The sequence below is a fragment of the Copadichromis virginalis genome, linkage group LG14, assembly GCF_057382275.1.
Source record: "Copadichromis virginalis isolate Kocher_CV1m ecotype Utaka linkage group LG14, C_Virginalis_male_GT1.1, whole genome shotgun sequence".
NCBI classification, from domain to species: domain Eukaryota; kingdom Metazoa; phylum Chordata; class Actinopteri; order Cichliformes; family Cichlidae; genus Copadichromis; species Copadichromis virginalis.
The window spans coordinates 17,755,762-17,780,681 of NC_140631.1; the positions used below are offsets into that span (position 1 = coordinate 17,755,762).

General features: G+C 42.1%; 1 protein-coding gene and 1 pseudogene across 2 annotated transcripts; one reads left to right on the forward strand and one right to left on the reverse strand.

The window, feature by feature from the left end:
- The first annotated feature begins 499 nt into the window (after positions 1-499).
- Positions 500-9,252, forward strand: LOC146693774 (transmembrane protease serine 2-like; annotated as a pseudogene). The gene is made up of 12 exons (XR_014923829.1): positions 500-514; positions 571-757; positions 936-1,031; positions 1,121-1,234; positions 2,189-2,318; positions 2,421-2,531; positions 2,631-2,674; positions 3,625-3,827; positions 3,908-4,054; positions 5,664-5,760; positions 5,921-6,038; positions 6,539-9,252. The product of XR_014923829.1 is annotated as a transmembrane protease serine 2-like (transcript).
- A 43-nt stretch (positions 9,253-9,295) lies between these two features.
- On the reverse strand, positions 9,296-23,300 carry LOC146693775 (beta-secretase 2-like). Its single transcript, XM_085429662.1, has 9 exons — positions 22,705-23,300; positions 18,235-18,323; positions 17,887-18,103; positions 16,050-16,181; positions 14,796-14,930; positions 14,378-14,479; positions 12,627-12,776; positions 12,360-12,528; positions 9,296-11,071 (listed from the first exon to the last, which is right to left on the reverse strand). Exons 1-9 carry the CDS (start codon positions 22,996-22,998, stop codon positions 10,830-10,832), a joined length of 1,530 nt encoding a protein of 509 aa, XP_085285788.1. The 5' UTR covers positions 22,999-23,300; the 3' UTR covers positions 9,296-10,829.
- Between the last annotated feature and the right edge of the window lie 1,620 nt (positions 23,301-24,920).

Below are 24,920 nucleotides of genomic sequence, written 5' to 3' on the forward strand. Positions count from 1 at the left end.
TTAAATAAATAAAAAAGCAGTCAATCCAAAAGCATGCTGGCCTGATTAATGCATTTCATTTTCACTTTAAAATATCCTCTCCATATTTTCTTGTCGCTCAGCCACTGCATCACTGAAACACGCTGTGTCTACCTGCCTATACATCATGTTTTCAGTACCTTTCCACTGCACACTCGGCGTTACAGTACTCACTCACTGCTCTGACACTTAAGCAGATAACACCTGTGTCATGTTTAGACTCGCCAACTCGTCATTGTCTTTGCTGTGTGCTCAGGAGGGAAACAAACTGATGCTGTGTGAAGTGTAGGCGTGACAGTTTTCATACAAACTCTTTATTTGATCGCATCCATGTGAGAATGAGCAGAGCGGAGCCTGGGAGGAGATACTGGAGGTGCTGGCAGTGATGTGGATGAGATTATCTGAGTGAAAGATTGCTGCTGGAGTTATCACAGGGGGATTTTATTTCAATTTTTTCAAAATACAGATGATTAAACAGAAAATGACCACCAATCCGGTGAGTCTGCATTTAATCAGCCTTGAGAAGAAGACCTGCTTTCAATTTATTTTAAGTATTGTAACTTTACAAAAACACTGTTGCTCTGCCAAAAGTATCTGGACACTTGTCCTCACTTCATCCGTGAATATGAGAAGATGAAACTTCCTGCGCTCGCCGAATCAGATGTTCAACCCCAGTATGTTCACAATGTGGCGCTGAAGCCTCCACCTGAGAGCAGTCCCTCCATCCCCAAGCACAAAGGTATTTGAGTGTCTTTTAATACAGTTTGAATACTTTACACGACTGTACAGATACTAGGCACGTCATTTGGACACTGCTTGTAACAAAAAGTCTCATTAGAAACTGTTCTGTGTATAAAATGTAATCGTGAAGCTGGGTGTGAGTGGGTTTCCAGTCACGGTGAGTGCTCTTCTGTCAGATTTCAAACACAGGTGCATCAAGTTCACTGTTGCTGCTGTCATCTCCTTGCTGCTGCTGCTGCTGCTGCTGGCTGGAGTCCTCCTTGCCTATTACTGTAAGTGAAGGATTTATTTAGTGAACTGAGTCAACATTAGTGAGATTGGAAGACTGATTTTTTTTTCTGGTTCCTGTCTTCAATTCCAGTTTCTTCATCCTGTATTCATGGGATTAAATGTGGAGATGGGAACCGCAAGTGGGAGTCCCAGTGGTGTGATGGGGTTACAGACTGTCCCGCAGGGCAGGACGAAGCTAACTGTGGTAAGCAGCTTCATGGTGGGAAGAAAAAGCTTCTCTGTCCTCCACCTTTAGATTTGTTCAATAAAGCTGAATGAAACACACTGATAAGAACCTGGTTTACAAAAAAGAAAAACTTGGAAAACAACAAATGAAATGTGGACTTTTTGGGGGGGAAGTTTAATGCTTTCCCATTCTCGCACTGACAAGATTTCATTTCGGAGCCTCTTTTGTTGCATTTTTTGTTTCATAGCGCACAAAATATTTGCAAAGGGGGACAGGTCTGGACTGCAAGTGGGTCCATTTTTCATCTGGACTACTGGCACCTTGCATTGTCTTGCAGAAATGAACAAAACTAAGGACATCTCTGGAAAAGACATCTTCTCCATGGAAGTGTTATGCTGCCCTAAAAGCTGAATATATTATTAAGCCCTAATGAGACCTTCACATATGTGTAAATTACCCACACTGTGTGCTCTAGTGCCCCATGCAATCATCCATTCTGTTTATTAGGCAGCAGATGAAGTTTCTCTGGGATTTCCAAAAAAATGGAAATTCCCTCCCAAAATCCTCTAAAACCATACTTCTTCACAGAGTTGTGAAGCTCTGTTTACACCCAATGGTGCTGCTGACCTGTTCCCAGGTAGCCTCATTAGTTGTTATCTTGATGCACGCTCAATAAAAGAAGGTGAGAGAATCCCAGAAAGTTAACTCTGTTCATCTGGATTTCCAATCTTTGAAAACAAGGTCAGAGTTTATACAACAGAACAGTTTGATGCTTTTATAGGTTTGTTTTTTCTGGAATCATCCATATTCCTCATGATGAGATAATGAGATAATATGTAGACTGAAGCATTTATCTTTCCTTGTTAACTGCCAGTCCTTTGTGTGCTTCACTCTCAACTGGCTGCCTCTTCACCCACTTTCCACTTGTGACAAAATGCCAAGTCATCGCTTGTGTTTGCTGTTTGTGCTCAGTGAGGCTGCACGGCTCCAGTTTCCTGCTTCAGATCTACTCGACTCAGAGTAAAGCCTGAAAATCTGTTGGTTCTCATGGCTGGACCGAGGAGAAGGGCAGAGCGAGCTGCCAGAGCATCGGATACATCAGGTGAGATGCTCAGCTAGTTCAGCCTGAGATGAAACAAAAGCTGCTCTGTGAACGATTTTCAAGCGATGCTCAATTTTTTTTTTACAATTTGTGCTTTGACAGGGGCACGTATTTTAAATCAGGCCAGCAAAGGGCTGATGCTAATGATGGATTCTTACTAGTGAAGTCTAACTTCAACCCTCAGGCATCCATACTGCAACAACTTGCCCTACAGTGAGTGAGCTGGTAATGATAAACCTGTGTCAAAATGCTAATATTGATATGATATTAACCTGATCTCATTCCAAATGTCTTTTTTCCTCCAATCCTTAGAAGTACATGTCCTAACAACATGGTGTTGACATTGCACTGTACTAGTATGTCTTTATACTTTCTTAGAAATGAACCAAATCACAACAACAATTACCTCAAGGTGCTTTATATTATAAGGTAAACCCCCTGGAAACAAACCAGCAACCTTTCACCTGGCAAGTGAATTACAAGCACATAAAGGTTTATTCCTGTTAAAAGGGAGTTTTTCCTTCCCACTGTCACCATGTGCTGGATCACAGAAAGCGGTGTGTTAGCTGAGGTTTCTTTCTAATAGCGTAGGGCATAGGTGTCAAACTCTGGCCCACGGGCCAAATTTGGCCCGCAGCCTAATTACATTTGGCCCGCGAAGCCATACCAAATTACTATTAGAGCTGGCCTGCTGGTATTACACAGCTAATATATATATTGTTTAGTATTAAGCTTTGCTTGTTCCATATTCAGTTTTTCAGCAAAACCTGTTTGAGTCCATAAGAAAAGATTCATTCTTATATCTGGAGGAAGTTTTTTTTTCATATAAATGTTAGCCCGCGACTTTGTTCCAGTTTTGAATTTTGGCCCACTGTGTATTTGAGTTTGACACCCCTGGTGTAGGGTCTCTACAATATCAAACCTCAGTGAGAGCGACAGTGGGAACGAAGAACTCACTGTTAGCAGGAAGAAACCTCTGGCAGAACAAGGCTCAGTTTGGGGATAAGGCGAAAGAGAAGAGAGCAGAGAGAGACAAGACAGGCAAAGTATAGTGAGAACCAAAAGTTGCTAATTACTAATGATTTAATGTAGTAGTGGAGTGCATCCAGCATATCAAAAAGAACATTTCAAGCCTAAGCAGGAGGTTGTCTGTCTCCTGAATCCAATCTGGGAGTTGTTTCCATAGTTGAGGATAGCTGAAGGCTCTTCCTTGCAATCACACTGGTTTTTTTCAGTGTGTTGTTGAGTTTTGTCTCTCTGAAAGCCTGTAGCTGTAGAATGCTCTAACAGCAGCCTCCTTTTTCAGATTGTGGAAGCAGGGTGAACTCCAGCAAGGCTTCTGCAGGACAGCTGGCCTCCCTTGGGGCTGTGCCCTGGCAAGTCAGCCTCCAGGTTGCCGGCTCTCACCGCTGTGGAGGAGCCATCGTCTCCCCCTACTGGATAGTCACCGCCGCTCAGTGTGTGACCTGGTGAGTCCTCCACCTTCACCTTCACCACCCTTCAGTAACCGTGGTTTGATCCAGCTTTAATCAAATCTCTGCTGGTCACCCCCCACCTTTGCAGGGCCACCAGTCCTGCAGACTGGGCAGTATGCTGGGATAGTGGACCCATTAGGCCCTCTGTTTAACCCTGCTTACTCGGTGCGTCGCATTATAACTCATGAGAGCTACAACAGCCAGACCCTGAAAAATGACATTGCTCTTATGAGGCTCTCCCAACCTTTGGACATAACAGGTGCTTATGATGAGCCCCTTCATTACATTATTTTAATCACCTTTTAGTTAATTGAAGTTATTAATTATTATTTAATATGGACTGAGATGTGGTGACTGTGGAGATCATTTGAGTTCAGTGAACTCACTGCCATGTTCAAGAAACCAGTCTTTTATATTGCGGCCCACATACAGCCCACTTTCATCTTATCTGATTTCTGTAAGTTTAAAAATTTTACCTACACATTTAATAAATGAGAGACCCTAATATAGGACAAAAAAAAGGGTGATTTCAACATTATTTCTCAGTTTTTCTTACATGGTGAAGAAATGCTGCTTTAGTAAACTAAAACAATCTGTCAGCATGGGTTTAAATTGTAAGAATAAATGTATAAAGTTACAGAAATCAATTAGTTAATTACTTTGGTGTACTGTTTTTTATTAAAGCTGTAGAACTTGTGAAAATACAGTTAAAATTCCCACATTTATGTCCTCCTTTTCCCAACGCCATCCAGCAGGCCGGATTGAGGTCAATGCTGGACCAAATCTGGTCCCTGGGCCTCATGTTTAATACCCCTGGTTTAAAGGAAAATATCTGAACCTGCTATTTGAATGTTGGCTCACATCAGACCATGCAACATTTCTACTGCCTGATTTTGTTGAGCAGGTGCAAACTGTAGCCTCAGTTTCCTGTCAATAGCTGACCGTGTGACCCTCTGCTGCTGTAGCCCGTCTGCTTCAAGGTTCGATGTGCTGCACATTCAGAGATGCTCTTCTGCATAATTTGATTGTAACGAGTAATATGAGTTAACTCTCGTGTGCAAAGTCCCTTAAATCACCTATTAAATCCCCATTCTCCATTCAGTTCAAACTTCAGCACCCTGTCACGTTTGCATGCCTAAATGCATTGGGTTGCTGTCATATGACCCATATACATCACATGATTCAGATATTTGCTTTAAGAAGCAGCTGAAATGTGTACCTAATAAAGTGGCCAATGAGTCTGTTTAGCTTCTTTATAGTAGTTTTATCTTTATTATGTATGTATATTATGTTATTGTGCTTGTGTTTATATTCATTCTACTTTTAGGCTGTTTCTAATCTTGAGTTGCTGCATTCCCACTTTGGGATAAGTAAAGTATATCTTATCTTGTCTTATACAGATTTACAGCCACAGATTTACTCCATAAATCTAAGATGGACTCAGCAAAGTTAATCCCATATTAACATGTTTTAATCAGTTGTCTTTCCCCCCCCAGTTCCTTAATCTCAACCAGAAGTCTTAATAACCAGGCATTGTTAGCCAGTCATGGCACCATATATTTTAGGATAAGGCGTTTTTGTTAAAAGTGCATCCATAGAAGTTTTAAATAACTTTTGTTGAGACCTGTTGACATTTTGGAAGATGCACATCCTCAGTGGATGCATTTGGCACTGTTACTTCAGTAAGCGTTACATTTAGCAAACTAGCAAGCTGTCAGCTGAGTATAACCCTCTGTGTGAATAAGCTGTTCACACAGTGGCAGTCTGTGTACAGAGAGGCTGTAAGAGTGCACACATTGACACCATTGTTAACAGCAGCAGCTCGTCCTGTGTTAAACACGTTACAGCAGAGATGTTTACTCCTTGGTAGGCTTCAGGAACATCGGACCTGTGCCTCCCAAACGTGGGCCTGAAAGTCACTGCTCATCACAAGTGCTGGATAACACGATTTGGTCACAGAGCAAATGGTGAGGCAGCTGTAGTTAGTGAATCAGTATTGGTGCTCATTGCCGCCTACTACCACTAGATGGCATCAAAGTCCTGCACTCATTGTCAAGTGATTGAACGTAGAGGAGAGTGTGTGAGCGTTATTTTATATATTAATTTATGTTTTGTTTTTTTTGACAGACTCTGTCTTTCCATACCTGATGGAGGCTCAGGTGTCTCTCATAGATGCTGCAGAGTGCAACAGTTTCATCGCCTACACGAACAGGATATCCCAGGATATGATAATCAGTTTAGCTGTGTAGTGTCCTTGAGTGTCAGAGGTCCACAGTGTGACCCACCTCGAGGTTACAATGCTTCAGTTTTAGTGGGAATGGAGTCTCTGAATGCAGACTCAGAACAATGCGCTCCAATAGTGTTTGCAGTTCAGCCAGTCCAAACAGACCGTCGCATAAAAGCAGTTTTTGTTCATCAAAGAATCCAAAACATTTTCATGCTCTTATGTAACTGCTTTTGCGGCACTCTCAAACAAGTCCAGCACTATGTTCTGTGTGCAGCAACCGTTTTAAATAAACTGTTCGTTTTTGTGCCTGGTAACAATCCACTTATACAGTCAGCAGTGAATGTACAGTTAGAGCCCAGAGGAGGCAGCTGACTATTATATCCCCTTTTATTTGGATGATTTAGAGCTTTTTCACTGACCTCAGAAATCCATGAAAGACCTAAAACTGTCCTCAAAAGTCCTCATGTAGCCTCTCAAAGTCACTGTAAGTTAGTATTGCCCTTTGTTTGTTCCTGAACTGTGTCTCAGGCTGACGGCGGCGGCCCTCTGGTGTCCCTGATGGATGGAGTATGGTGGCTCATAGGTGACAGCATTTGGGGGGAACAGCACGCTGGGCAGGATGCACCGGGTGTTTACGGCAACGTCGCATAATTCCCGGACTGGATCCACCGTCAGATGAAGGTTCATTCGTTTTGAGATTTTGTAATGGCACTCATGAACAGGCAAAGTGTAAAATATAAAGAAAGATTAGACTTTGATTAAAAGTCAAATTTAACTTCGCTCTGTGTGATTTCATGCACTTTATGTACCTTTTGATTTAATCTCTTTGGAGGACCAGATGTTATAAGAAGGTTTACCCATCTGGTGCTCTGAGTTGTACAGCTTGACCTGGAGGCTGGATGTAATGATAAACACCGTATGTCTGAATCACAGCAGGGCCTTGACGCCAAGTTAGGATATTAATATGAGTGTTGTGTGTGATTAATCGTATTTGTTCGAGTGTTTGACAAGCCAAAAGGTTAATCCGTGCCCTGACATTATTATGTTTCATTGTCTTTGGTATCCTTCGCCTTTATCATCCGCAGAGGATTACAAAGCTTTTTTTTTTCTTGTAAAGAAGGAACAAAAATGCAAACAAAGTACTGTGCAAAAGTCTTGATCCTCTCCTCATTTCTTCATATTTTGCTTCCAAAGTGTGAGCATACTTTCTTGTCTTTCCTACTTTTTATAAAGTGGTCTTGATCAATAGTTCTCCAGGTCTTCTGAAGGTTTTTAAAGGTTTTTCTTTGGACATTGGCTGCTTTTTCACTCATTTAGACTCCATTACTTGTACTTGATCATTTTCAGAGCAATGCTTTTATTTTGTTAAGCCACTGAAGACTGAGTTGTGAATCATATAAGCTTAAAAACAGCACCTAGCTAAAAGAGACAAAAGAGTGGGGTGGTCGGACGGGTCACCCTGGGCGTCGGTGGTGCTGCAGCCATGGGCTGTATGGGCCTGCGCCTCCCTGCCCTTGGTGGTCAGCGAGGAAGCTGGCTCCTCCCCCCTCCACACACGCAGGGGCTTGGGATGCAGGTGTGTCACTGAGGTGCAAGGGAGGCCCTCCTTCTCTCCCCCCTCATGGCTGCCTGTACCTTAGTTTTCCTCCACAGTTTAGACTCTCTCATTACTTTCATTCTCATGACACATACATATAGGGCCTTCGGGGTGGGCACACTGAACAGCGTCCAGAGTCTGTTCATTCAGCCTCACCTCTGGTGTCGGTGCCCACTTCTCAATTTTAAATTGCATGTAGACACCGAAGGTCTTGGGGAGGGTTACACAGTAAATATCTATGTTTCAGGTCAGGTCTTAGACTCCACCTCTCTCTCTCAGAACATGTCAGGCTCCCCCAGGTGTGGGGCCTATTTCCCAGCCAGTGGCTGGTGCCCCCACCCAATGGTGTATTGATGGTTCTCAGTATCTGGGGCTGGGTTCTTGGGTGTGTACTGGCTCATTTATCTGAATTTCACAGCCCTCAGTCTATAAACAACCCCACACACTTCCTTTTTTTCCACTTCATTCACCTCTCATTAGCACATCGGGATATGCCCAACCCGGAAGTCCCCTCTGAGGCCTTCCCCCAAACAGCAGCCTCAATTCATGCTCGTGCAATCTGCAATTATCTACTAGAAATACCAAACCTACATGAGGATGTGGTCTCAGCTAGTGAATGGGCTGGAGTAAAGCAACTAAATGACTGAACTTTAATCACCAAAAATCGCGAAGGCTCTTTAAAGCCACTTTCCGCCCCACAACCGTTTCAATAGCTATCAAAAGTACCAAGCACACCTTGAGTCGTGAAACTTGTGTACTTTACTCTCAGAAACAGTCAGAGAGACTAAACTAGCAACAGGTCCCTCTGCAAATGATGAGCTCGTATAGTGGCAACTAAAAGTTGTTCTAATCAATCATTTGTATCAGTGTACGTTTCAGCCGTATGCTTAGCAACACTGACATCAAGTAGCATTAAGCTGTATTGAACATTTGACTCGTAGTTCTCAACATTTGTGTCATGAATTGAGCAAGGTACTTTGAGGAAGCCAGAGCATGAGTCTGATGACACAGCTTTTTAAAATATCACAATGACACTGCTTCTTATTTTTTTCTTAAATAAAGGAAAAACAGCTGTAGGCAATCACAGCTTTTTAGAAAATATAGTACAGCCTTTTGTTAAAGGTTTTATGCAGCAAGACATCCAAAAAAAAAGACCTAGTCTTTACTCGGTGTTAAAACCGGGTAAAGGTGGTGACATACATCATCTTTCAAGCTTGTTAGAATTGTACAAACTCTGTTTTTGCCTTATCTACTGTATTTCTACTTATGTTTACACGTGTTTTGGCAAATTAAGCAGAAATGAAGAGCGGCTCAAGGCTACACTGAGAGACATTTAACCATTAATCAAGATAATAACTGTTACAGCTCTAATATTGTGATGATTATGAAGTAATTATATTCATCTTGACCTTTTGTGTTAGCATAAAAATATTTGCTATTAGCAACTTACATGCAGATAATGTTCAAACACAACCAGATGAATTGTACTTCTGTTTACAGAGGTATCAACCCGACACGTATACAGAGAAAAACTTACATTGAATTATTGCCATTTTCTTTTTCATAATTTGTTACTTTTTGAAATTACTTTATCTATTATAAGCTACATTTAAGTACGTTTTATTTTGTTGTATTTCTCATCCAAAAAGAAATAAAAATGATTTAAAAACGATTATGTCTTTGATTTGTCACAAGTTGTTTTATTTACAACACAGTTTACAATTTTTGGCACAGAAAAAATACACTCATAAATAAGCGAGCAGTTTTAGATTCAAGTGTGCTTTCAGTGAAACAGTCTCACAAATTGACATTTTTTCCGACATGTTAGTGCAGCTTGGGTCAGATTACAGGAAGCTGAATGAGGCTGAACTGTGGCGCAGCATCTTCTGTGGACTGTGTTTGGACCTTATTTCACTGGTGCGAACAGACTGCAAAATGACATTCAATAAGTTGATTCTTTATCTCTTTTTTACTGCTAACAGGAATGTCTGCTTTGCTAGAACGTTAACTGAAGCTCACAAGTAACAAAGGAAATCAATGCTGAAGTGTTTCTGTATATGATTTGTATAAAATGTGCAGTATAAACACCCTTTGAATTCTAGTCTCAGAAAGCAAAGATCTGGAATAATTATAATTACAATAATAATAATAATAATAATAATAATAATAATAATAATAATAATGATACAATCACATTCAAAGAGACTTAAATATAAAGCTGAGGGTATACAGAATGGGTATAGCTACATTAAAATAATAAACTACATTACAGAAGGAGAAATATTGATCTTTCGTTTTATATAACACTTTGATCGACTTTGGAAGTGCAATTCAGCAGAGTAAGTCCCAAACTGCTGATACTGTTCTAGCAGAGAGCCGAGACCACAAAGGCACTACAGGCGCTGTAAACACAAGTCTAACTTTTCATATTCTTCCTATTACCAGTGAGCAGCTTTACTTTAATTAGTTTATTTTTTATGTAATATCTCTGGGTAATCATTTGACTCCACAGACGAGTGGAAAACTTCAAAATAGATCCAAGAAATAGATCCCGTTGTTGGCATTAGATTGAACCCCCCCCCCAAAAAACAAACAAACAAACAAACAAAAAAACCAAAAACAAAGGCACTTTTGGTTTATAAGGCTTAGAAACCTAGAAAACACCTTTTGCATGGAGATGATATCAGTGTTATTATCCTTCCTTCTGGATGTGCTGTGATTGTCTGCACTGCTGAGCTGTTCTTTGCTGTGATGGTTAGTGTGTGTATACTTATTAACTGCTTTAAAAATTTTAATTTTAATCTTCTAGTGTTATTGAAGTTCTAGATTTCTCAGAATACCTTTAGCAGTTTTAATTAGAACAAGCCCAGTTATGATTTGAGTGCCTCCACCAGCCTCTGTAGGTGGATTAAGGCAACATAAGCATAACATTAGCAAACTATCATCGTCAAAGAGAGGCAACGACCACAAAAAAACCAACAAGAAAATACAAATTCACCACCAACAGCTGATTTTTTAAAGAATTGTTCTGGGGATTTTTCCCCTTCAGAGGCAGTTGATCTGTCTGTGCGACTGCCTCTGTGGGCCAAGCTGATGAGTCCAGTCTAAAAATCCTAAGTCAAGTGTCATTGGTCGGTGCAGCCTCTCGTGGAGGCGCTCTGCTCACTGTCCGACTGTCCCTTCCCCGGGTTTGCTCTACTTTGCCCTCTCAGTCATTTGATGCGGTGTCGTACCAGCGAGGACTCGTCCGTGATCTCACCGTTCCGGTTTCCGCATCTGCAGGGCAGGATGAGCATGAGCAGCAGGATGAGGAGGGCCAACGCGCAGACTGCCATCAGGGCGTAAGATATCATCCACACAAGAGGCTCCTTCAGTGGGCCGCCAGAGCAGTCGGCCGCCACGTCCGCTGCAGAGAAGGGTCCCTCGATCTCTGACAGAGCCACCCCATCGCTCACTGCAGTGACGTATGAGAGAGGTCTTATAACATGATCTCATAAAACCAAAAAAGCAGCATTAAGTTAGCATCACTCATACGCCCTCATTCAATACAAATTTAACAAGTGCCAAATAAAAAGAGTTAACCTGTGACTGTGAGCTAATGTTTGAGAAAAGCTGGAAAGACAGGTAAAGAGAACTTTTGCTGGACTGAGAGCTAGCTGAGGCTATCTTGACAATGAGCAAATGAACGTTTTAAACATTTAAACATTTAACTGAACAACTGTTGCTTTTAAAAGTGTGCAAAATCTATTTTTCATTCCTGTTTTTCCTCGTTTAAGGAACATTTAGAAATTGCTAAATATGGTCTCTTTGGCCGACCGGTCATGGCCGATGGCTGCCCTCCTGGTTCTGCTTGACGTTTACTTCCTGTTAAAGGGGAGTTTTTCCTTGCCACTGTCACCAAGAGCTTGCTCAAATGGGGTCATCTGATTGCTGAGATTTTCGGTGTATTATTGTAGTCTTTACCTTACAATATAAAACGTTTTGAGGGTTCCTGTTGTTGTGATTTAGCCCATAAAAATAAAATTAAATTGAATTTGGTGGAACTGGAAGAAATTATTCATGCACAATTATTGCCTTGTTTACCTGCTTAGATAAATGATCTCTTTCATGCCTCCAAATGACACAGACCATTAACACATTGCAGCAAGTGAGCTCACGTCACTCCTATTTTATAATCTTACATTGGCTTCAGGATGTCTTGAAATTCTTGTTCTCACATACAGAGCATTAAACAGCCAGGCTCCAGACTTTATCCCAGCTTTTTAATCAAGCACACTGCTGCTCGTAGTCTTCGATGACGGGCTCAGGCATCATTTTTTTTTAAACAATGGCATTTAACTTTCTTATTTATTTTACCTGCCCTGCTTAGACATTAAATGCTGTCACAAGCCTCCAACCTTAAGCCTACAAAAGTGTTTGCTCAGTACACAACAAAAATGAACTTTGTACTTTAGTATTAGGGAGGGAGGCTTGGCCAAAGTTCATTTTTCCACAGAACTATGAGGAAGTGCCACTGAAGGCTTAACCTTTGACGTTTAGATCTCAGTGAACAGGACACTGTGTTGAGCTCTTGGTCAGGGAGCCTGAAAGTGGCTGACTTTAGGACTTTGCCTGTCAGTAAGTTATCATTAGCTGATGTCTGGTTTACTCTGTACTTTAGGATTTCTGCTGTAGTTTCTCATAAAAAGCGAAATATTTACAGACATGTAACTGCAGTAAGTGGCACCAGTATGAACCCTGACCTGCACAGCTGCTGAGTGCGAAGCCCAGTCTCCGCTGAGTGCGATCAAACACTACATAGAAGCCTTCCATAACAGTGGCGCCGATCACCATGCCATTTGTTGACGACGACACCCCGAAACGGAAGCAGTCCAGCGTGCCGTCAACGTCCGTGATTGGCTGGATGTAAAGCTGTGAGATGACAAGAAATGAGGATGAGATGAGTTTGTCTTTGTTTGATGGAAGCTCTAGAGAAGGAATGATTATATGATTATATATGTGCCTGGCACCTGAGGCAGAATGGTGACGCGGAACGACTCGCTGGTGTTCGTGGCCCTCAGGTAGATGGACAGCTTAGGGAAAAACCTCCAGGGGTTCTCTCCCTTCATCCAACATGCTAACTTGGTGCCTTCCCAGAACCCTGAAGAAAACTCCTCGATCTGAATTAAAAACAAAAACAAAAACAAAAAAAAACACAGGAGGAAAGAGAAAAAGAAAATAAGACAGTCACAGTAAGAAATTGACAGAGACAGAAAAGAGACAGTGCGAAGGATAAAAAGGATAAAGACAGAAAAAGAAGGTCAACATAGCACCAAAACAAGTTTTGATGTTCTGCTTTCATTTTCCTACTTTGTATTCATCTGGACGAAAACCGCATTGTTCCTCCTGTATCCGAGGTTCGACTAACGGACGAACTCTCCTTTCCAGCACCCTGGCATAGACTTTCCCAGGGAGGCTGAGGAGTGTGATCCCCCTGTAGTTGGAACACACCCTCCGGTCCCCCTTCTTAAAGATGGGGACCACCACCCCGGTCTGCCAGTCCACAGGTACTGCCCCTGATCTCCACGCAACATTGCAGAGGCGTGTCAACCAGGACAGCCCTACAACGTCCAGAGCCTTCAGGAACTCGGGGCGGACCTCATCAACACCAGGGGCTCTGCCACCAAGGAGTTGTTTAACTGCCTCATGCACTTTATGTACCTTTATGTACCGGCTGACACACACAAACAAAAAAACAAAGAAAGAAACAAAAAAAGCAACATTTTACAACTTCAACCTAAAGCGCTCCATCTATGCACGATAGCATGGGAGGTGTTGCGGGAATATGGGGTGTCTGGCCCATTGCTACGGGCCATTCGATCCCTATACAACCGTTGCAAGAGCTTGGTTCGCATTGCCGGCAATAAGTCGGACTTGTTCCTGGTGGGTGATGGGCTCCGCCAGGGCTGCCCTTTGTCTCCGGTTCTGTTCATAATTTTTATGGACAGGATTTCTAGGCGCAGCCAAGTGGCGGAGGGCTTTCGCTTTGGTGGCCTCAGAATCTCATCTCTGATTTTTGCAGATGATGTGGTTCTGTTGGCTTCATCGGGTGAGGGCCTCCAGCTCGCACTGGAACGGTTCGCAGCCGAGTGTGAAGCAGCGGGAATGAGGATCAGCACCTCCAAATCTGAGGCCATGGTTCTCAGCCGGAAAAGGGTGCAGACCCAGGACACGCTGGAGAGATTATATCTCTCAGCTGGCCTGGGAGCGCCTTGGTATTCCCCCGGATAAGCTGGAGGAGGTGGCTGGGGAGAGGGAGGTCTGGGCCTCTTTGCTTAGGCTGCTGCCCCCGCGACCCGGCCCCGGATAAAGCGGATGAAGATGGATGGATGGATGGATGTATTCATCTGCAAGGATGTGGCTGCTTTAATTGAAAATGTTGCCTCCAAGTTCAAATTAACCTTGGGAACTGTTTGTGTGCAGTTCCAAAAAGGTGAGAAATGTGCAAAGCCTAATGGTAAATAAACAAAGGCATGGAGCGCGCGCGCGCGCGCACACACACACACACACACACACACACACACACACACACACACACACACACACACACACACACACACACACACACACACACACACACACACATAACAGGAAAAAAAACCCTCGATCCCTCCACTTAAAGCTACTACGTCCTTGAACAGTGAGTGTGTGCTATTCTCCCCTGCATATCTTTGCTCTGATAACATGTTTCATCATTGTCTGTGGAGCGGAGGCAGCATACCAGAGAGCTGCGTATGATGGCTTCTACCAATGCATTGAAGACGTTGACAGGAAGTCGCAGCAGAGTCGTCCCACTGTCGACTATAGCTTTATCCATGTTATACTGAAAGAAAGAGAGAGAGAAAGAGTGACGTGCGGTAGGGTTTGTTCTCGCTGCAACGGACTCCTATGGAAGACCTTGAGCAAACAAAAGAATATAAAATGAGGAAGTTCTTTCACAAGCAGACAAACTGGATTACACTGCTCTGCAGCACTCCTACTCAGCTTCTCTTACATTTCAGTGTTTTAACCTTGACACAGCAAGTTAATCAAGTGCTGTGAGTCAACTTCCAAGTCAAAGTTACAGTTCACTTTGAAATAGTGCAGTGTGGAGTTAGGATCAGACAGTGAGAGAAGCGATTCAGACCGTGAAGTTTTACCTCTCTGCAGTCCAGATTCAGATTCTGGTCTCCCACCTCCAGCTTCAACACCTCCACCTGGTAGTACCACTCTTCTATTATAGGGGTGTACCACACTGAGCCTCGATACAGACTTGGTTCAGCCCCACCCATTATCTAAGAGAAGAAGATAACCAGAATTACTGCCTTTTATTTTTTTTGCCTCAGTAAATCAGCTAAGTTGCAGTTTACATATCTGTTTAGCTTCACCACTTCAGTATCTAACTAGACTTAAAATTAGAGCCTGATAGGAATAGGATTCTTAAGACAGATAAATACCGATACTTAGTGATCTAATTCTGACATATCGGCCAATTGTTTTTTTTCCCAAACACTCAAAACACAAACAACAGATTTCCATAACATTTGTTATGTGTACTTATTTGTGCATTATGATAGTTATTATGTACTCATTCACGCTCTGCTCGGCTTTTGTTTGTGGCATTCCAAACATGTTGCTAACAGAGGGAGTGGCAGAGAGCCATGTGGTGGAAAAACTATGGTGTTTCCACCGTCTCCCTTTTTACCTTTTTTAAATCAGCTGTTACAAATATCGATACAGTTAGATCTACTTAATATCCTAATCAATATTAGTCAGAAGTGCTTCACAGAACGTTGTGATATCCCTGTGACCTTTGACCTCTTTGATATATAATGTTGTTGCTTCATCGTTGTATCTGACTTGTGTGAGAATCTCTAATTTTTAGCATATGACTTGTGGCCTAAAACATTCTTAGTGGATGTTCGGGCAGAAACTTTCACCACTGTGAAGGAATAAAACCACACAATCATCACCAGGTCAAGTGTGCCACATTAAATATCCAACAAGAATACACTCTAGCAAATGTTTATCCCCGTGCCCACACTCTGACAGACCACAGTCAATAAACACACATACACGCACAAGCACCCTGCCATCTTATCCATCTGTCTGCACCAGCGGGTCACATGATGGAGATGCGGTGAGCGAGGCACCAAGGTCGAAAGTATTACGGCGACAGACTTGCTCTCAGCAGGATGCTATCTTAGCTTAATTAGCTCCAGTCAAAGTAGAAAGGCCTTCCAATGTGGAAACACAGTGACATGAAGGACATCAGCTATGACGTTTATAAAAAGGTGCTGGTCACACACAAGCTATCAAAATCTCAGACAGAGATCCAAAATATAAAGACTGTTTAAAACCAATGTTTTTATCTAATCAAACTCCTGCTTGGGGTGTTACTTCTGACTACTCACAAGACTGCCGCCCGTAGTGTCTGTTTCGCTGCCGGCTGACAGTCCAGCACCACACATCTGGAGGGAAAAGACGTCAGGAATTCCCAGCTGTCTCACCACGGAGTTGAAGAAGGGCTCCACGGACGAGTCAGGCTGGTGGAGACACACGAGACGGTGTTAAATAATGTTGATCGAGTGAAACCTTTACACTTGCGTTTCATACCTTTAGCTTGTGTAACTACACAGATTGTAAAAGCTTCACACACAACATCGTAGAAAATCAATCACCTCAAACATCAGCTCTATTGAATGGAAATGCTGAAATGTGTTTTTATGTGACAGCGGTGTATCATCAGTTTGGACTGTGATATGTTCACTCCTGTTTTCCTCCACAGTGTCACCATGTCATGCATGACAAACAGCCTGGAAGAAAGTTCAACCTCAGCACTCAGGAGTCGCCAATAGCACAAAGTGGTCAGTGTAAGCGTATCGGCTCCACAATCACTGACATTTGATCCCAAAGGTTGTTGCAGTCAGCGCAGAATGAAGGTACGTATTGTGCAGTTTGCGCTGACGTCTTTAACGCTCCATTAAGACGAGATTAATCTGTTAAAAAAAGCTGACACTGGGTAAAGCACCTTGATTTAGCTCTTCTTTTGAAAAAAGAAAACTGATTAATTCACATCTATGGTATAAGGGGAGATGGAAGTAAGAGATGACAAAATACAGCAACAACATAACCTCACCCCATCATTTTATAAGAAAAACACACACTCCTGTAATTATATCACAAACAAGTTTTCTTCTTTCATGTGAAAAGTGGATGACGACATTCAGATAAGATTAGACCGCAAAGTTATTCAGTGGTTTAACAGAAATGGAGGCGAGCAGGAAGCCATGCAATGCTGTCACATTGTGAAACCTGCATGTTCACATTTTCTCAGGTTTTGCTTCCTCCTTCTGCTCTCATCCTTAGGTTTGTGTTTAATTCCACATACATGGAAAACAGCGCTTTAATTAGCCAAATCATTTTGCAACGATTCATACAGAAACAGAATTCAACCAGAGTATGGTGTTTGTGCTCCAAAAATGACATTCTGCAAATATGACACACCAAGAAATTGACGAGTAAGGAGCAAATATCCCACGGAGAACACAGGTGGATGCTGGGGCTGTTCCAGGGGTTAAAACAGCAGTGACTCAGGGCAGCAGTCAGAGGATTTGCAGCTTAAGTAGACTGCTAAATTGGAAGGGTGTTTGATATGTGATGTGAGGAGTGGGAGGCATGTAAGTGAGAATGACGTTGCTTGTCCGGACAAGCTCTGAGGATTCACTCAATATAATTAGTTTATGTTATTTTAGTAATCAATGCTTTTATAGTCACTTCGGTGGTGCTTTTGGTAGCACTGTTGCCTCACAGCAAGAAGGTCCTGGGTTCAAATCCACCAGCTGGTACTTTGTTTTGTTTTCCCCACTGTCCAAAGATATACATGTTAGGTTAGCTGGCGATTTTTATACGGCTGTAGACCTGAATGTGTCTCTCTGTTAATCCTCTGATAGACTGGCAATCTGTCTAGTATACCACGCCTTTCACCCTATGACAGTGGCTCCAGGCCCCCACAACCCTGAATTGGACAAGTGTAAGAAAACGGTTGAACAGAACACAAATGAAATAAATCAAATCCCCATTTTTTTCACAATTCACATATGAGTGCGCCAAAACGTCTGTCCTTTGAGTGTCATCTTTGTTTTCATTAGAGTGTAAAACAGCTTCTTACTAGTTAATGTCACACTGGGCAGAAATCAATGACTTTGCTTAATAACTTTACGCAAACTTGTAAATGAGTATCTCCCGTACCCGTGCCAGCACAGGATAGGCCAATCCCAGGATGCCTTGCCAGTTGATCCCAGGGAGGAAGAAGCCATCAGAAGACAGGATGGCGGCGATGTTGATGTTGATGGTCCCGTTTGGGCCTCTGGGAATAGAGACGCTGTCTATTCCCAGCTCACCTTCCCAGTTGCCTTGGGTGTACCTTACAGCTACAGTGCGACCGGTTGAACGGTAGGTACTGGAACTAAAAGCAGGAGAAAAGAAAACAGAATATGTAAACAGTTACAAAGCTATATATAACAAAAACTGAATGTATTTACTATGTTATACTACAGTTATTACAAAATGCAAGCAGGCAGTATTCCAGCCACTCACAGTGCAGTGTTGAAGTAATGAGTAATAAATTGGTGTGGAGCTGCAGCCACGGCAAAGTTACTGCTACCCGTATCCACCAGGATGTTCAGCTGGAAAACAGAAGGCACAGTTTGTTTTAACAATCACTCCAGCTATCTGTTACCCCCCCTCCCCCCACTTACATGGCCCCAGAATCACATGGTAAAAAAGAAAAAAAGAAAAGAATGACAGCTAAGCACAGTGGGATGCATTCACAAGCCTTTAAGCTTTAAAAAGACATTAAAGTTTGTTTGCAGATATGATTAGAGGAGAAGGGAGAAAGATAGATGCGAGAAATTTCTCCACAGCATGAAAACACAAAAGGTAAATTACACGACAGTTCTCAAGGAAACAATGAAAGGGAAATGGGCCATAAAAATAGCCGAACATAAAGAAGGTTATATCTCTTTTAGGGGCGTTTCGTGCCCATCTGAAAGATTCATATAGAACTGTAAATGGACATTTTCTCTGGAGGAAGAAAACGCAGCTTGGTTGCAGCTAAAATTAATTACACATTTTTAATAACGTCTGTAAACATTATTTTAGCAGCACACACGAGAGGAAATGATACACATGAAGTTGCAACGGCACTACTTTTGGTTCAGTTCTAGTGTTGGACAAACTGGTGTGAAAGGTCTTCGTCATTAACAATGCACCTCGGACGTAAGTGTTCACTGAATGTGTGATCTGAGAGTCAAACACGACAGCCTCAAGCTGCTTTCATGACTATATGACCTAACCAGTTGTTTGGTATGTGTCATGTGAACAGTGGGGACGAGTTAACAGCACTTGAGATCAAGTTGTCTTCCAGGCATCGAGTCAATGAACAGGAACAAATAAACAGCAGACTTCTGTCACCTTCATGTTTCAGCTGTGGCCATGTTAACACTCGCTGGCAAGCATTCGCCACCGAGGCGGGGGTCATAAACCTAATGCCCCGACGCCACCTGATGAATCAGCAACAAAGACTCGTGGCAATCTATGAAAACTGAGCAGCTCATTACACATGTTCAAATGTAAACAGCGGTTTCAACAACTGATCGACTGTCGCCTCGTTGCGTTTGCCTTTACATTAAGGCGCACCACAACAGCGGGCAATAGTTTACTTAAATTACATTTCAGATAAACGCTTGTTGACCATTGTTGACCATTACGCTACACTGTTTGCTTATGAGCGCAAACTTTCATAATTAATCATTTCCTTGTAGCCGACATCCCACCGGCATGCTCAGGTTCATTTGGCCTTTATGAAAGCAGGTCTGTAATTATCAACCACATGTTATCGACTGGTTCACTCAGCCATGGGAAACCCCTGTTGAGCCGGGCTTATCAGTTCCTCCTCATTGCGCTGGCTCCTGTCCCACCACTGTCACTGTGCCATCCAAAACTCCTCTGCCACCTTAGCAGATGGCAGCAGGCCACTCACACAAGGCCTGAACCAGTCAAACAGGCCTGACTGGAAAATTCTGATATCCTGTGGTGAAGGAGAATAGCGAGAAGGGAAAGCAAGGGCAGCTCCTTATCCCCACACCACCTATCTTTTTACTAGTCACACTATCCTCCCTTTGTCAAGCTTCAGAGCTTCAGGCAAGTCTCTTCCCCTGCTGAGGCAGTCTGCAGTTGAGCGTTCGCTGTCTAATTGGCGGTAGCTCCATGGAGGCAGCATGCATCTGCTACCTGTTTGTACCAATTAGCAGATGTGAGGCTCTCCAGCCAACACTCAGCCTGTGTGTGCCACATGCTAACAGACGCCGCAATTAGTGGCTGATTTGAATAGTGCCTCATTGAACACCGCGGCCCTGTAATCACATCATCATCTAGTTAGAATAATATTGAGAGTATAACTCAATAGTATCGAGTTACACGACATTTTGCCACCGCATAAACAATCTGAACCAAAGCAGATGGCTCTCTGCTGGCAAGGTTTCACTAAAAGACTAGAAGATCAAGAGGTGAAGCTTCCTCTATCTTTACTGTGCATCATAAACCAATTAAAGAAGTCTGAGCCTACAATTATGTTCACACATCCGTAATATTAACATCCTGGAAATTGTGCAAGAACGACTTTAAACGCGAACAAATAATAAAAATGGCTGTTTAGCAGGTATCTGTATCAAGTTCAGCTTTCAGGTGGTTTTAATGCTTGATGCAGCAACATGGATCCACTCTGCTAAACAAGCGAGCTAGCCTTAAAAAAAACACTCCATAATCTCACACAAATGTGAACAATTCAACAAAAAACAAAGAAACAAAAAACTAAATGGCAATAGCCAAACCCCTAAACGTGTCATTAACTTTTTGTGAATGTTCTCTGCACAGAAAGTTTTCTGACAAAGTAGGAAACACACAGCTGTAATAAAAAGACACCATAAAGACTGCGCCCTTTCTGATTTAATGTTTTGTAAAGGTGAGCCACCACTGACACATACATACTCCTCCCAATAGAGAAACATGTTTAAAATACCAATATGCTGAATATAACTGAATAGTAATCTTAGTTCCAGTGCTAATGCATTGATGACATTTGCTTAACTGACTGACTTTTATGATTGATAATCTGTTGTTATACATTTACCTGTTGAATAATGATAAGTAATAAGGGTAAAGGGGAATTTTCTTCTTTGGGGAACACTATAAAGTGTTCTTTTCTATTAGGACAAAAGTCATTAAGCATACAACGCTGTGACTTGATAATAAGGAAGTGTGGGAAGTGTACTCTGGCAAGTGCTGCAATGTTATCCTCAGCGACATGGCAGGTAGCGCAGATAAGCCTCTGTGAGCCTGAGAAACTGAGATGTGCTGCCCAAGAGTCTTAAAAGCTCTGATCTGTTTAACTCGAGATGCCCCGGGGCAACAGGTCAACTTACTAATGAGATAATTCACCTTTGCTTTAAGCTCCAATTCAAAGACAACTACTTTACAACACAAAGGCAAATCGCTGCCACCCTTAAAGCCTCATGTATTTTTAATAGTGACGGGAGCTCCAGCTCACCCAGATTTAGTCCTCCTCAATTATTAATATGATCTTGTTAGGCGCTTTACATAACAAGCAGTATAAAAATGACGTTCTAATAAATTACACGTACGCATTTCCAAGTTCTGCAACCAAAAGAACGCATATGGAAAAGATATATATAAATATTATAAAGTTTGTATCTGTCTTGTGTGAAACTTGTATGAAAAGCATATAAGTGTGAAAACAGATATAAGATCCCTTGAAAAATTATATAATGAAACTTGTATGTTTTGGATACTTACTAAAACAATGTATGAAAGTAATGCGAAAGTGGCCACTTTCATGAGTAAATCATGTAAGCCTTATATGATTTACTCATGAAAGTGGCCACTTTCATGAGTAATCACATATAAGTTTTTACTATTTCTTTTCCGTATGGGAATAGCAGCCAACGAATATCCCTGCTGTAGAGCAAGTGCTATTTTGTACAACTCTCGGGGTGCTCTCTGCTGCCTGGGATCCTGGTAATCCCTGTCAGCTGCCTGCTAAGAAACACTGGTCCTCGCAGGCAGCATCATGTGAGTGCATGTGAGCCAGAGAAAGAGTGTTGGTGTTGGTGGTGGGGGGTTTAGTCTACAGACCCCTAGGCTATAATGAGGCTGAAGCACCCTCACAGCTATATTATCCTTCCTCCGTGGTCCCAGGCGAGCCTAAATGTAAGAATGTACTAGACATACTTATCTTCCCATGACCCTCTGCTGCAGGGGTAAATTTAAACCTCATATTTTGAAGTATAGACTTAATAGCTTGAAAAAAAAATATGGCTGTTAAAGGAGTCAGTGATTGAACATTGGTGGTGGCTTACGACACCAGCTATCGTCCACCTACGATGAAGGCTTCATCTCCACTCACACCTTGCATCAGGTGACCTCAACAGGTCACAAGATGTGGTGGGGTGAAGTCTCACAGTAGTTTCACCCTTCCCACCTTGACTCATGTGACGACTCACATGACCAAGTGGATCAGGGACCCTGAGGACCACTTCCACTGGGGATTAGATACCTGACTTCTTTCTTTCTTTTCTTTTTTTTTAAGAAATGAAGGAGCCTCTTGGGTAATAGAGATCTAGTCTGTTGCCTTATTTTTTCAAACGTTCAAGATGACCTACACAGACATTTAAAAGCATATTTAAATACACAGTGCTGTATAGATGGGTATCCATGGCCCTGAGTCAAAACAAACACACCCAGCCCACCTTCTGACCACTGGATCACATGGTGGATGGACCAGCCCCTATTCACACATACACAGTAAACACACTACAAATGCATCCAGGAAAAAACAAATAAACACAAAAACACAAAACACACACAACACAGCGCAAATACAGTGATTAAAGTGGAAAGCTGACACAAGTGGTGCGTTTAAGTCTAAATGAGAAACGTAAAAAATATTTCAGAGAGTTAAAACAGACAGGAGCTCAGGAGCTACATTACCTTTTGACCAGGAGTACCGATTGACATTTCTATGTAGTAGCCTCTCCCAGAGTCTCCTTGCAAATTATTCACCATGTCCAGAAAGTTCACGGTACCGGTGGGATCAGAGGCCAGAGAGAGACCGCTTCCATCAGACTTTAACGCTACTCTCCGAAGAGACGTCAAATTCACATCCGATGAGACGTTGTACTTCCCTGGGTATATTTTCAGCGGTATGGAAAAGTAACAATAGGACACCCCGAAGTACAAACTCAAAGCAAATGCCACAAACGAAACGAAAGTTGAGTATGCCATGTTAGTTTTTTGTTGTTTTGTTTTTTATCACGCCAGTAACAACAGAGAAAGTCTCAGAAAAAGACTCCTGTTCCGTGCTCAAACTTTTCTCCTCAAGTTTTCACACTGGCCCGTACTGCGGTCGCCATCATGGAAACGATCCCGCTTCACCGTCAAAAAGACACCGTACATGGTGACATGCTTCCGCGGTGTGAGTGACACTGAACTGTCCGCTGTCGATCGATTTCCAGCGAGAAATTTCACCTCCATCTACTCTTACGACGGCGCCAAGCGAGCCCAAACAGAAGACTCAACTTCCGGCAGTTGCTTTCAAGTTAAAGCACACGTAACTGTTGTAACGGCCACACAAAACAGGCGTTTAACACGCTAGGTAAAGTTAGATAAATTATGAATGGGATTTATGCAATTTTTGCATTTCTAAAAGCTACTTTCAGTCGCTCCCTTATTCGCAGTGTTTGATTTGCCAGATTTGTATTTTACACCAGATAAGACAACTCCAAAAGGTTTTCTGTCTCTCTTAATTCATAGCGACTCTAATAGGGGTTTATTATTAGACAGATGTAAAGACATTTGTGTCTCATCTAATTCAAAGCCAGTCGAATAGTGGTTTATTTTGAAGGCGCAGTTGCCGAGCTGTAGGTTTTTACCACATCCTTTACTCCTGGTATCAGGCTGAGTGATGTGATTCCACGATGCATGACTTCCTTCCACAACTTGGACTGCTGTAAACCGGACTGATAGCACTGGGGGGCATGTGCCCATTTTTAAAAGACTGTAATTAGATTTCCCCACACTGCTCCAAAGATTTTGCTTCACTTATGTGATCAGAACAAATTGTTTTTTCTGTCATCTACCCGAAACCTTTTTGTGGTAATCTATCTATCTATCTATCTATCTATCTATCTATCTATCTATCTATCTATCTATCTATCTATCTATCTATCTATCTACTTTTAAAATGTTATTGTGCAAATCAGTTTAACTAATGCAATAGTTATCCGCTTCTTCTAATTCAGGAGAATAATGCAAACTAAAACTACATAATAATTCACAATCTTTAACTAGGGGTATAACATGGCATAAAATAATATTATAATTTAACAGGTGTCTTTTTTCCCATTTTAAACACCCTTTAAATCCTGTTATTGGGATTGCTGTGCAGCTCCACATTTATGTAGTGACTAGTATTAGTTAACACAGCCTCAGTTCTGATTCCTCCCCTAACCAACTTCCTCATCATGGCCAGAGTATAAAACACCTGTGCCCTGTATCTTGGCTCCTGGTGTCCAGTTATGTAATTAAATGTGTCTTAACAAAGGTTAACTTTACATATTACTTCAACGTAGTGTATGTGGGTTAGCTTCTTGTTATGTGTTTGTCCCTGTCACCTGGGGCCTGTACTACGACCTGGTTCACTTACCCTAATGTTACACCAATGTGGTTATCACCTGGATGAGAAACTGTAAGCTTTCCCAAGCATGAATACGAGCCATTCAGCCGTGTAATACAGCAGTGTAATACAGTATTTAAGCTTTCCTTTGGTAATCAACATTGTATGAATGTGTTTAACTGGAACAGTGCTCTAAGTATTAGTCCATTTAAACCCAACTATTTGCTAAAGCATAGTACTCGCCTTAGTCTGGTGAGTAAGACTAAGGCCTAAGAAGAATTACAGGTTTATGTTCTTTTAAATTGTGTTTATTTTTTTCTCATGGCATGCAAGCTACATAGTTTCAGCTGCAACATCAGCTGTGTTAAACTGTTTAGTGGTGAGTAAGGAGGTGGCTTATAAGGATATTGCTTTCAAAGGAGGAGAAAAATGCAAGAAATAAAAATCTCCTTTCCTCACCGCGCTCCATCAGGGACACACTAACTTTAGATTCTAACAACTGGACCCTTATGGTGTCTGCACACTGATATCT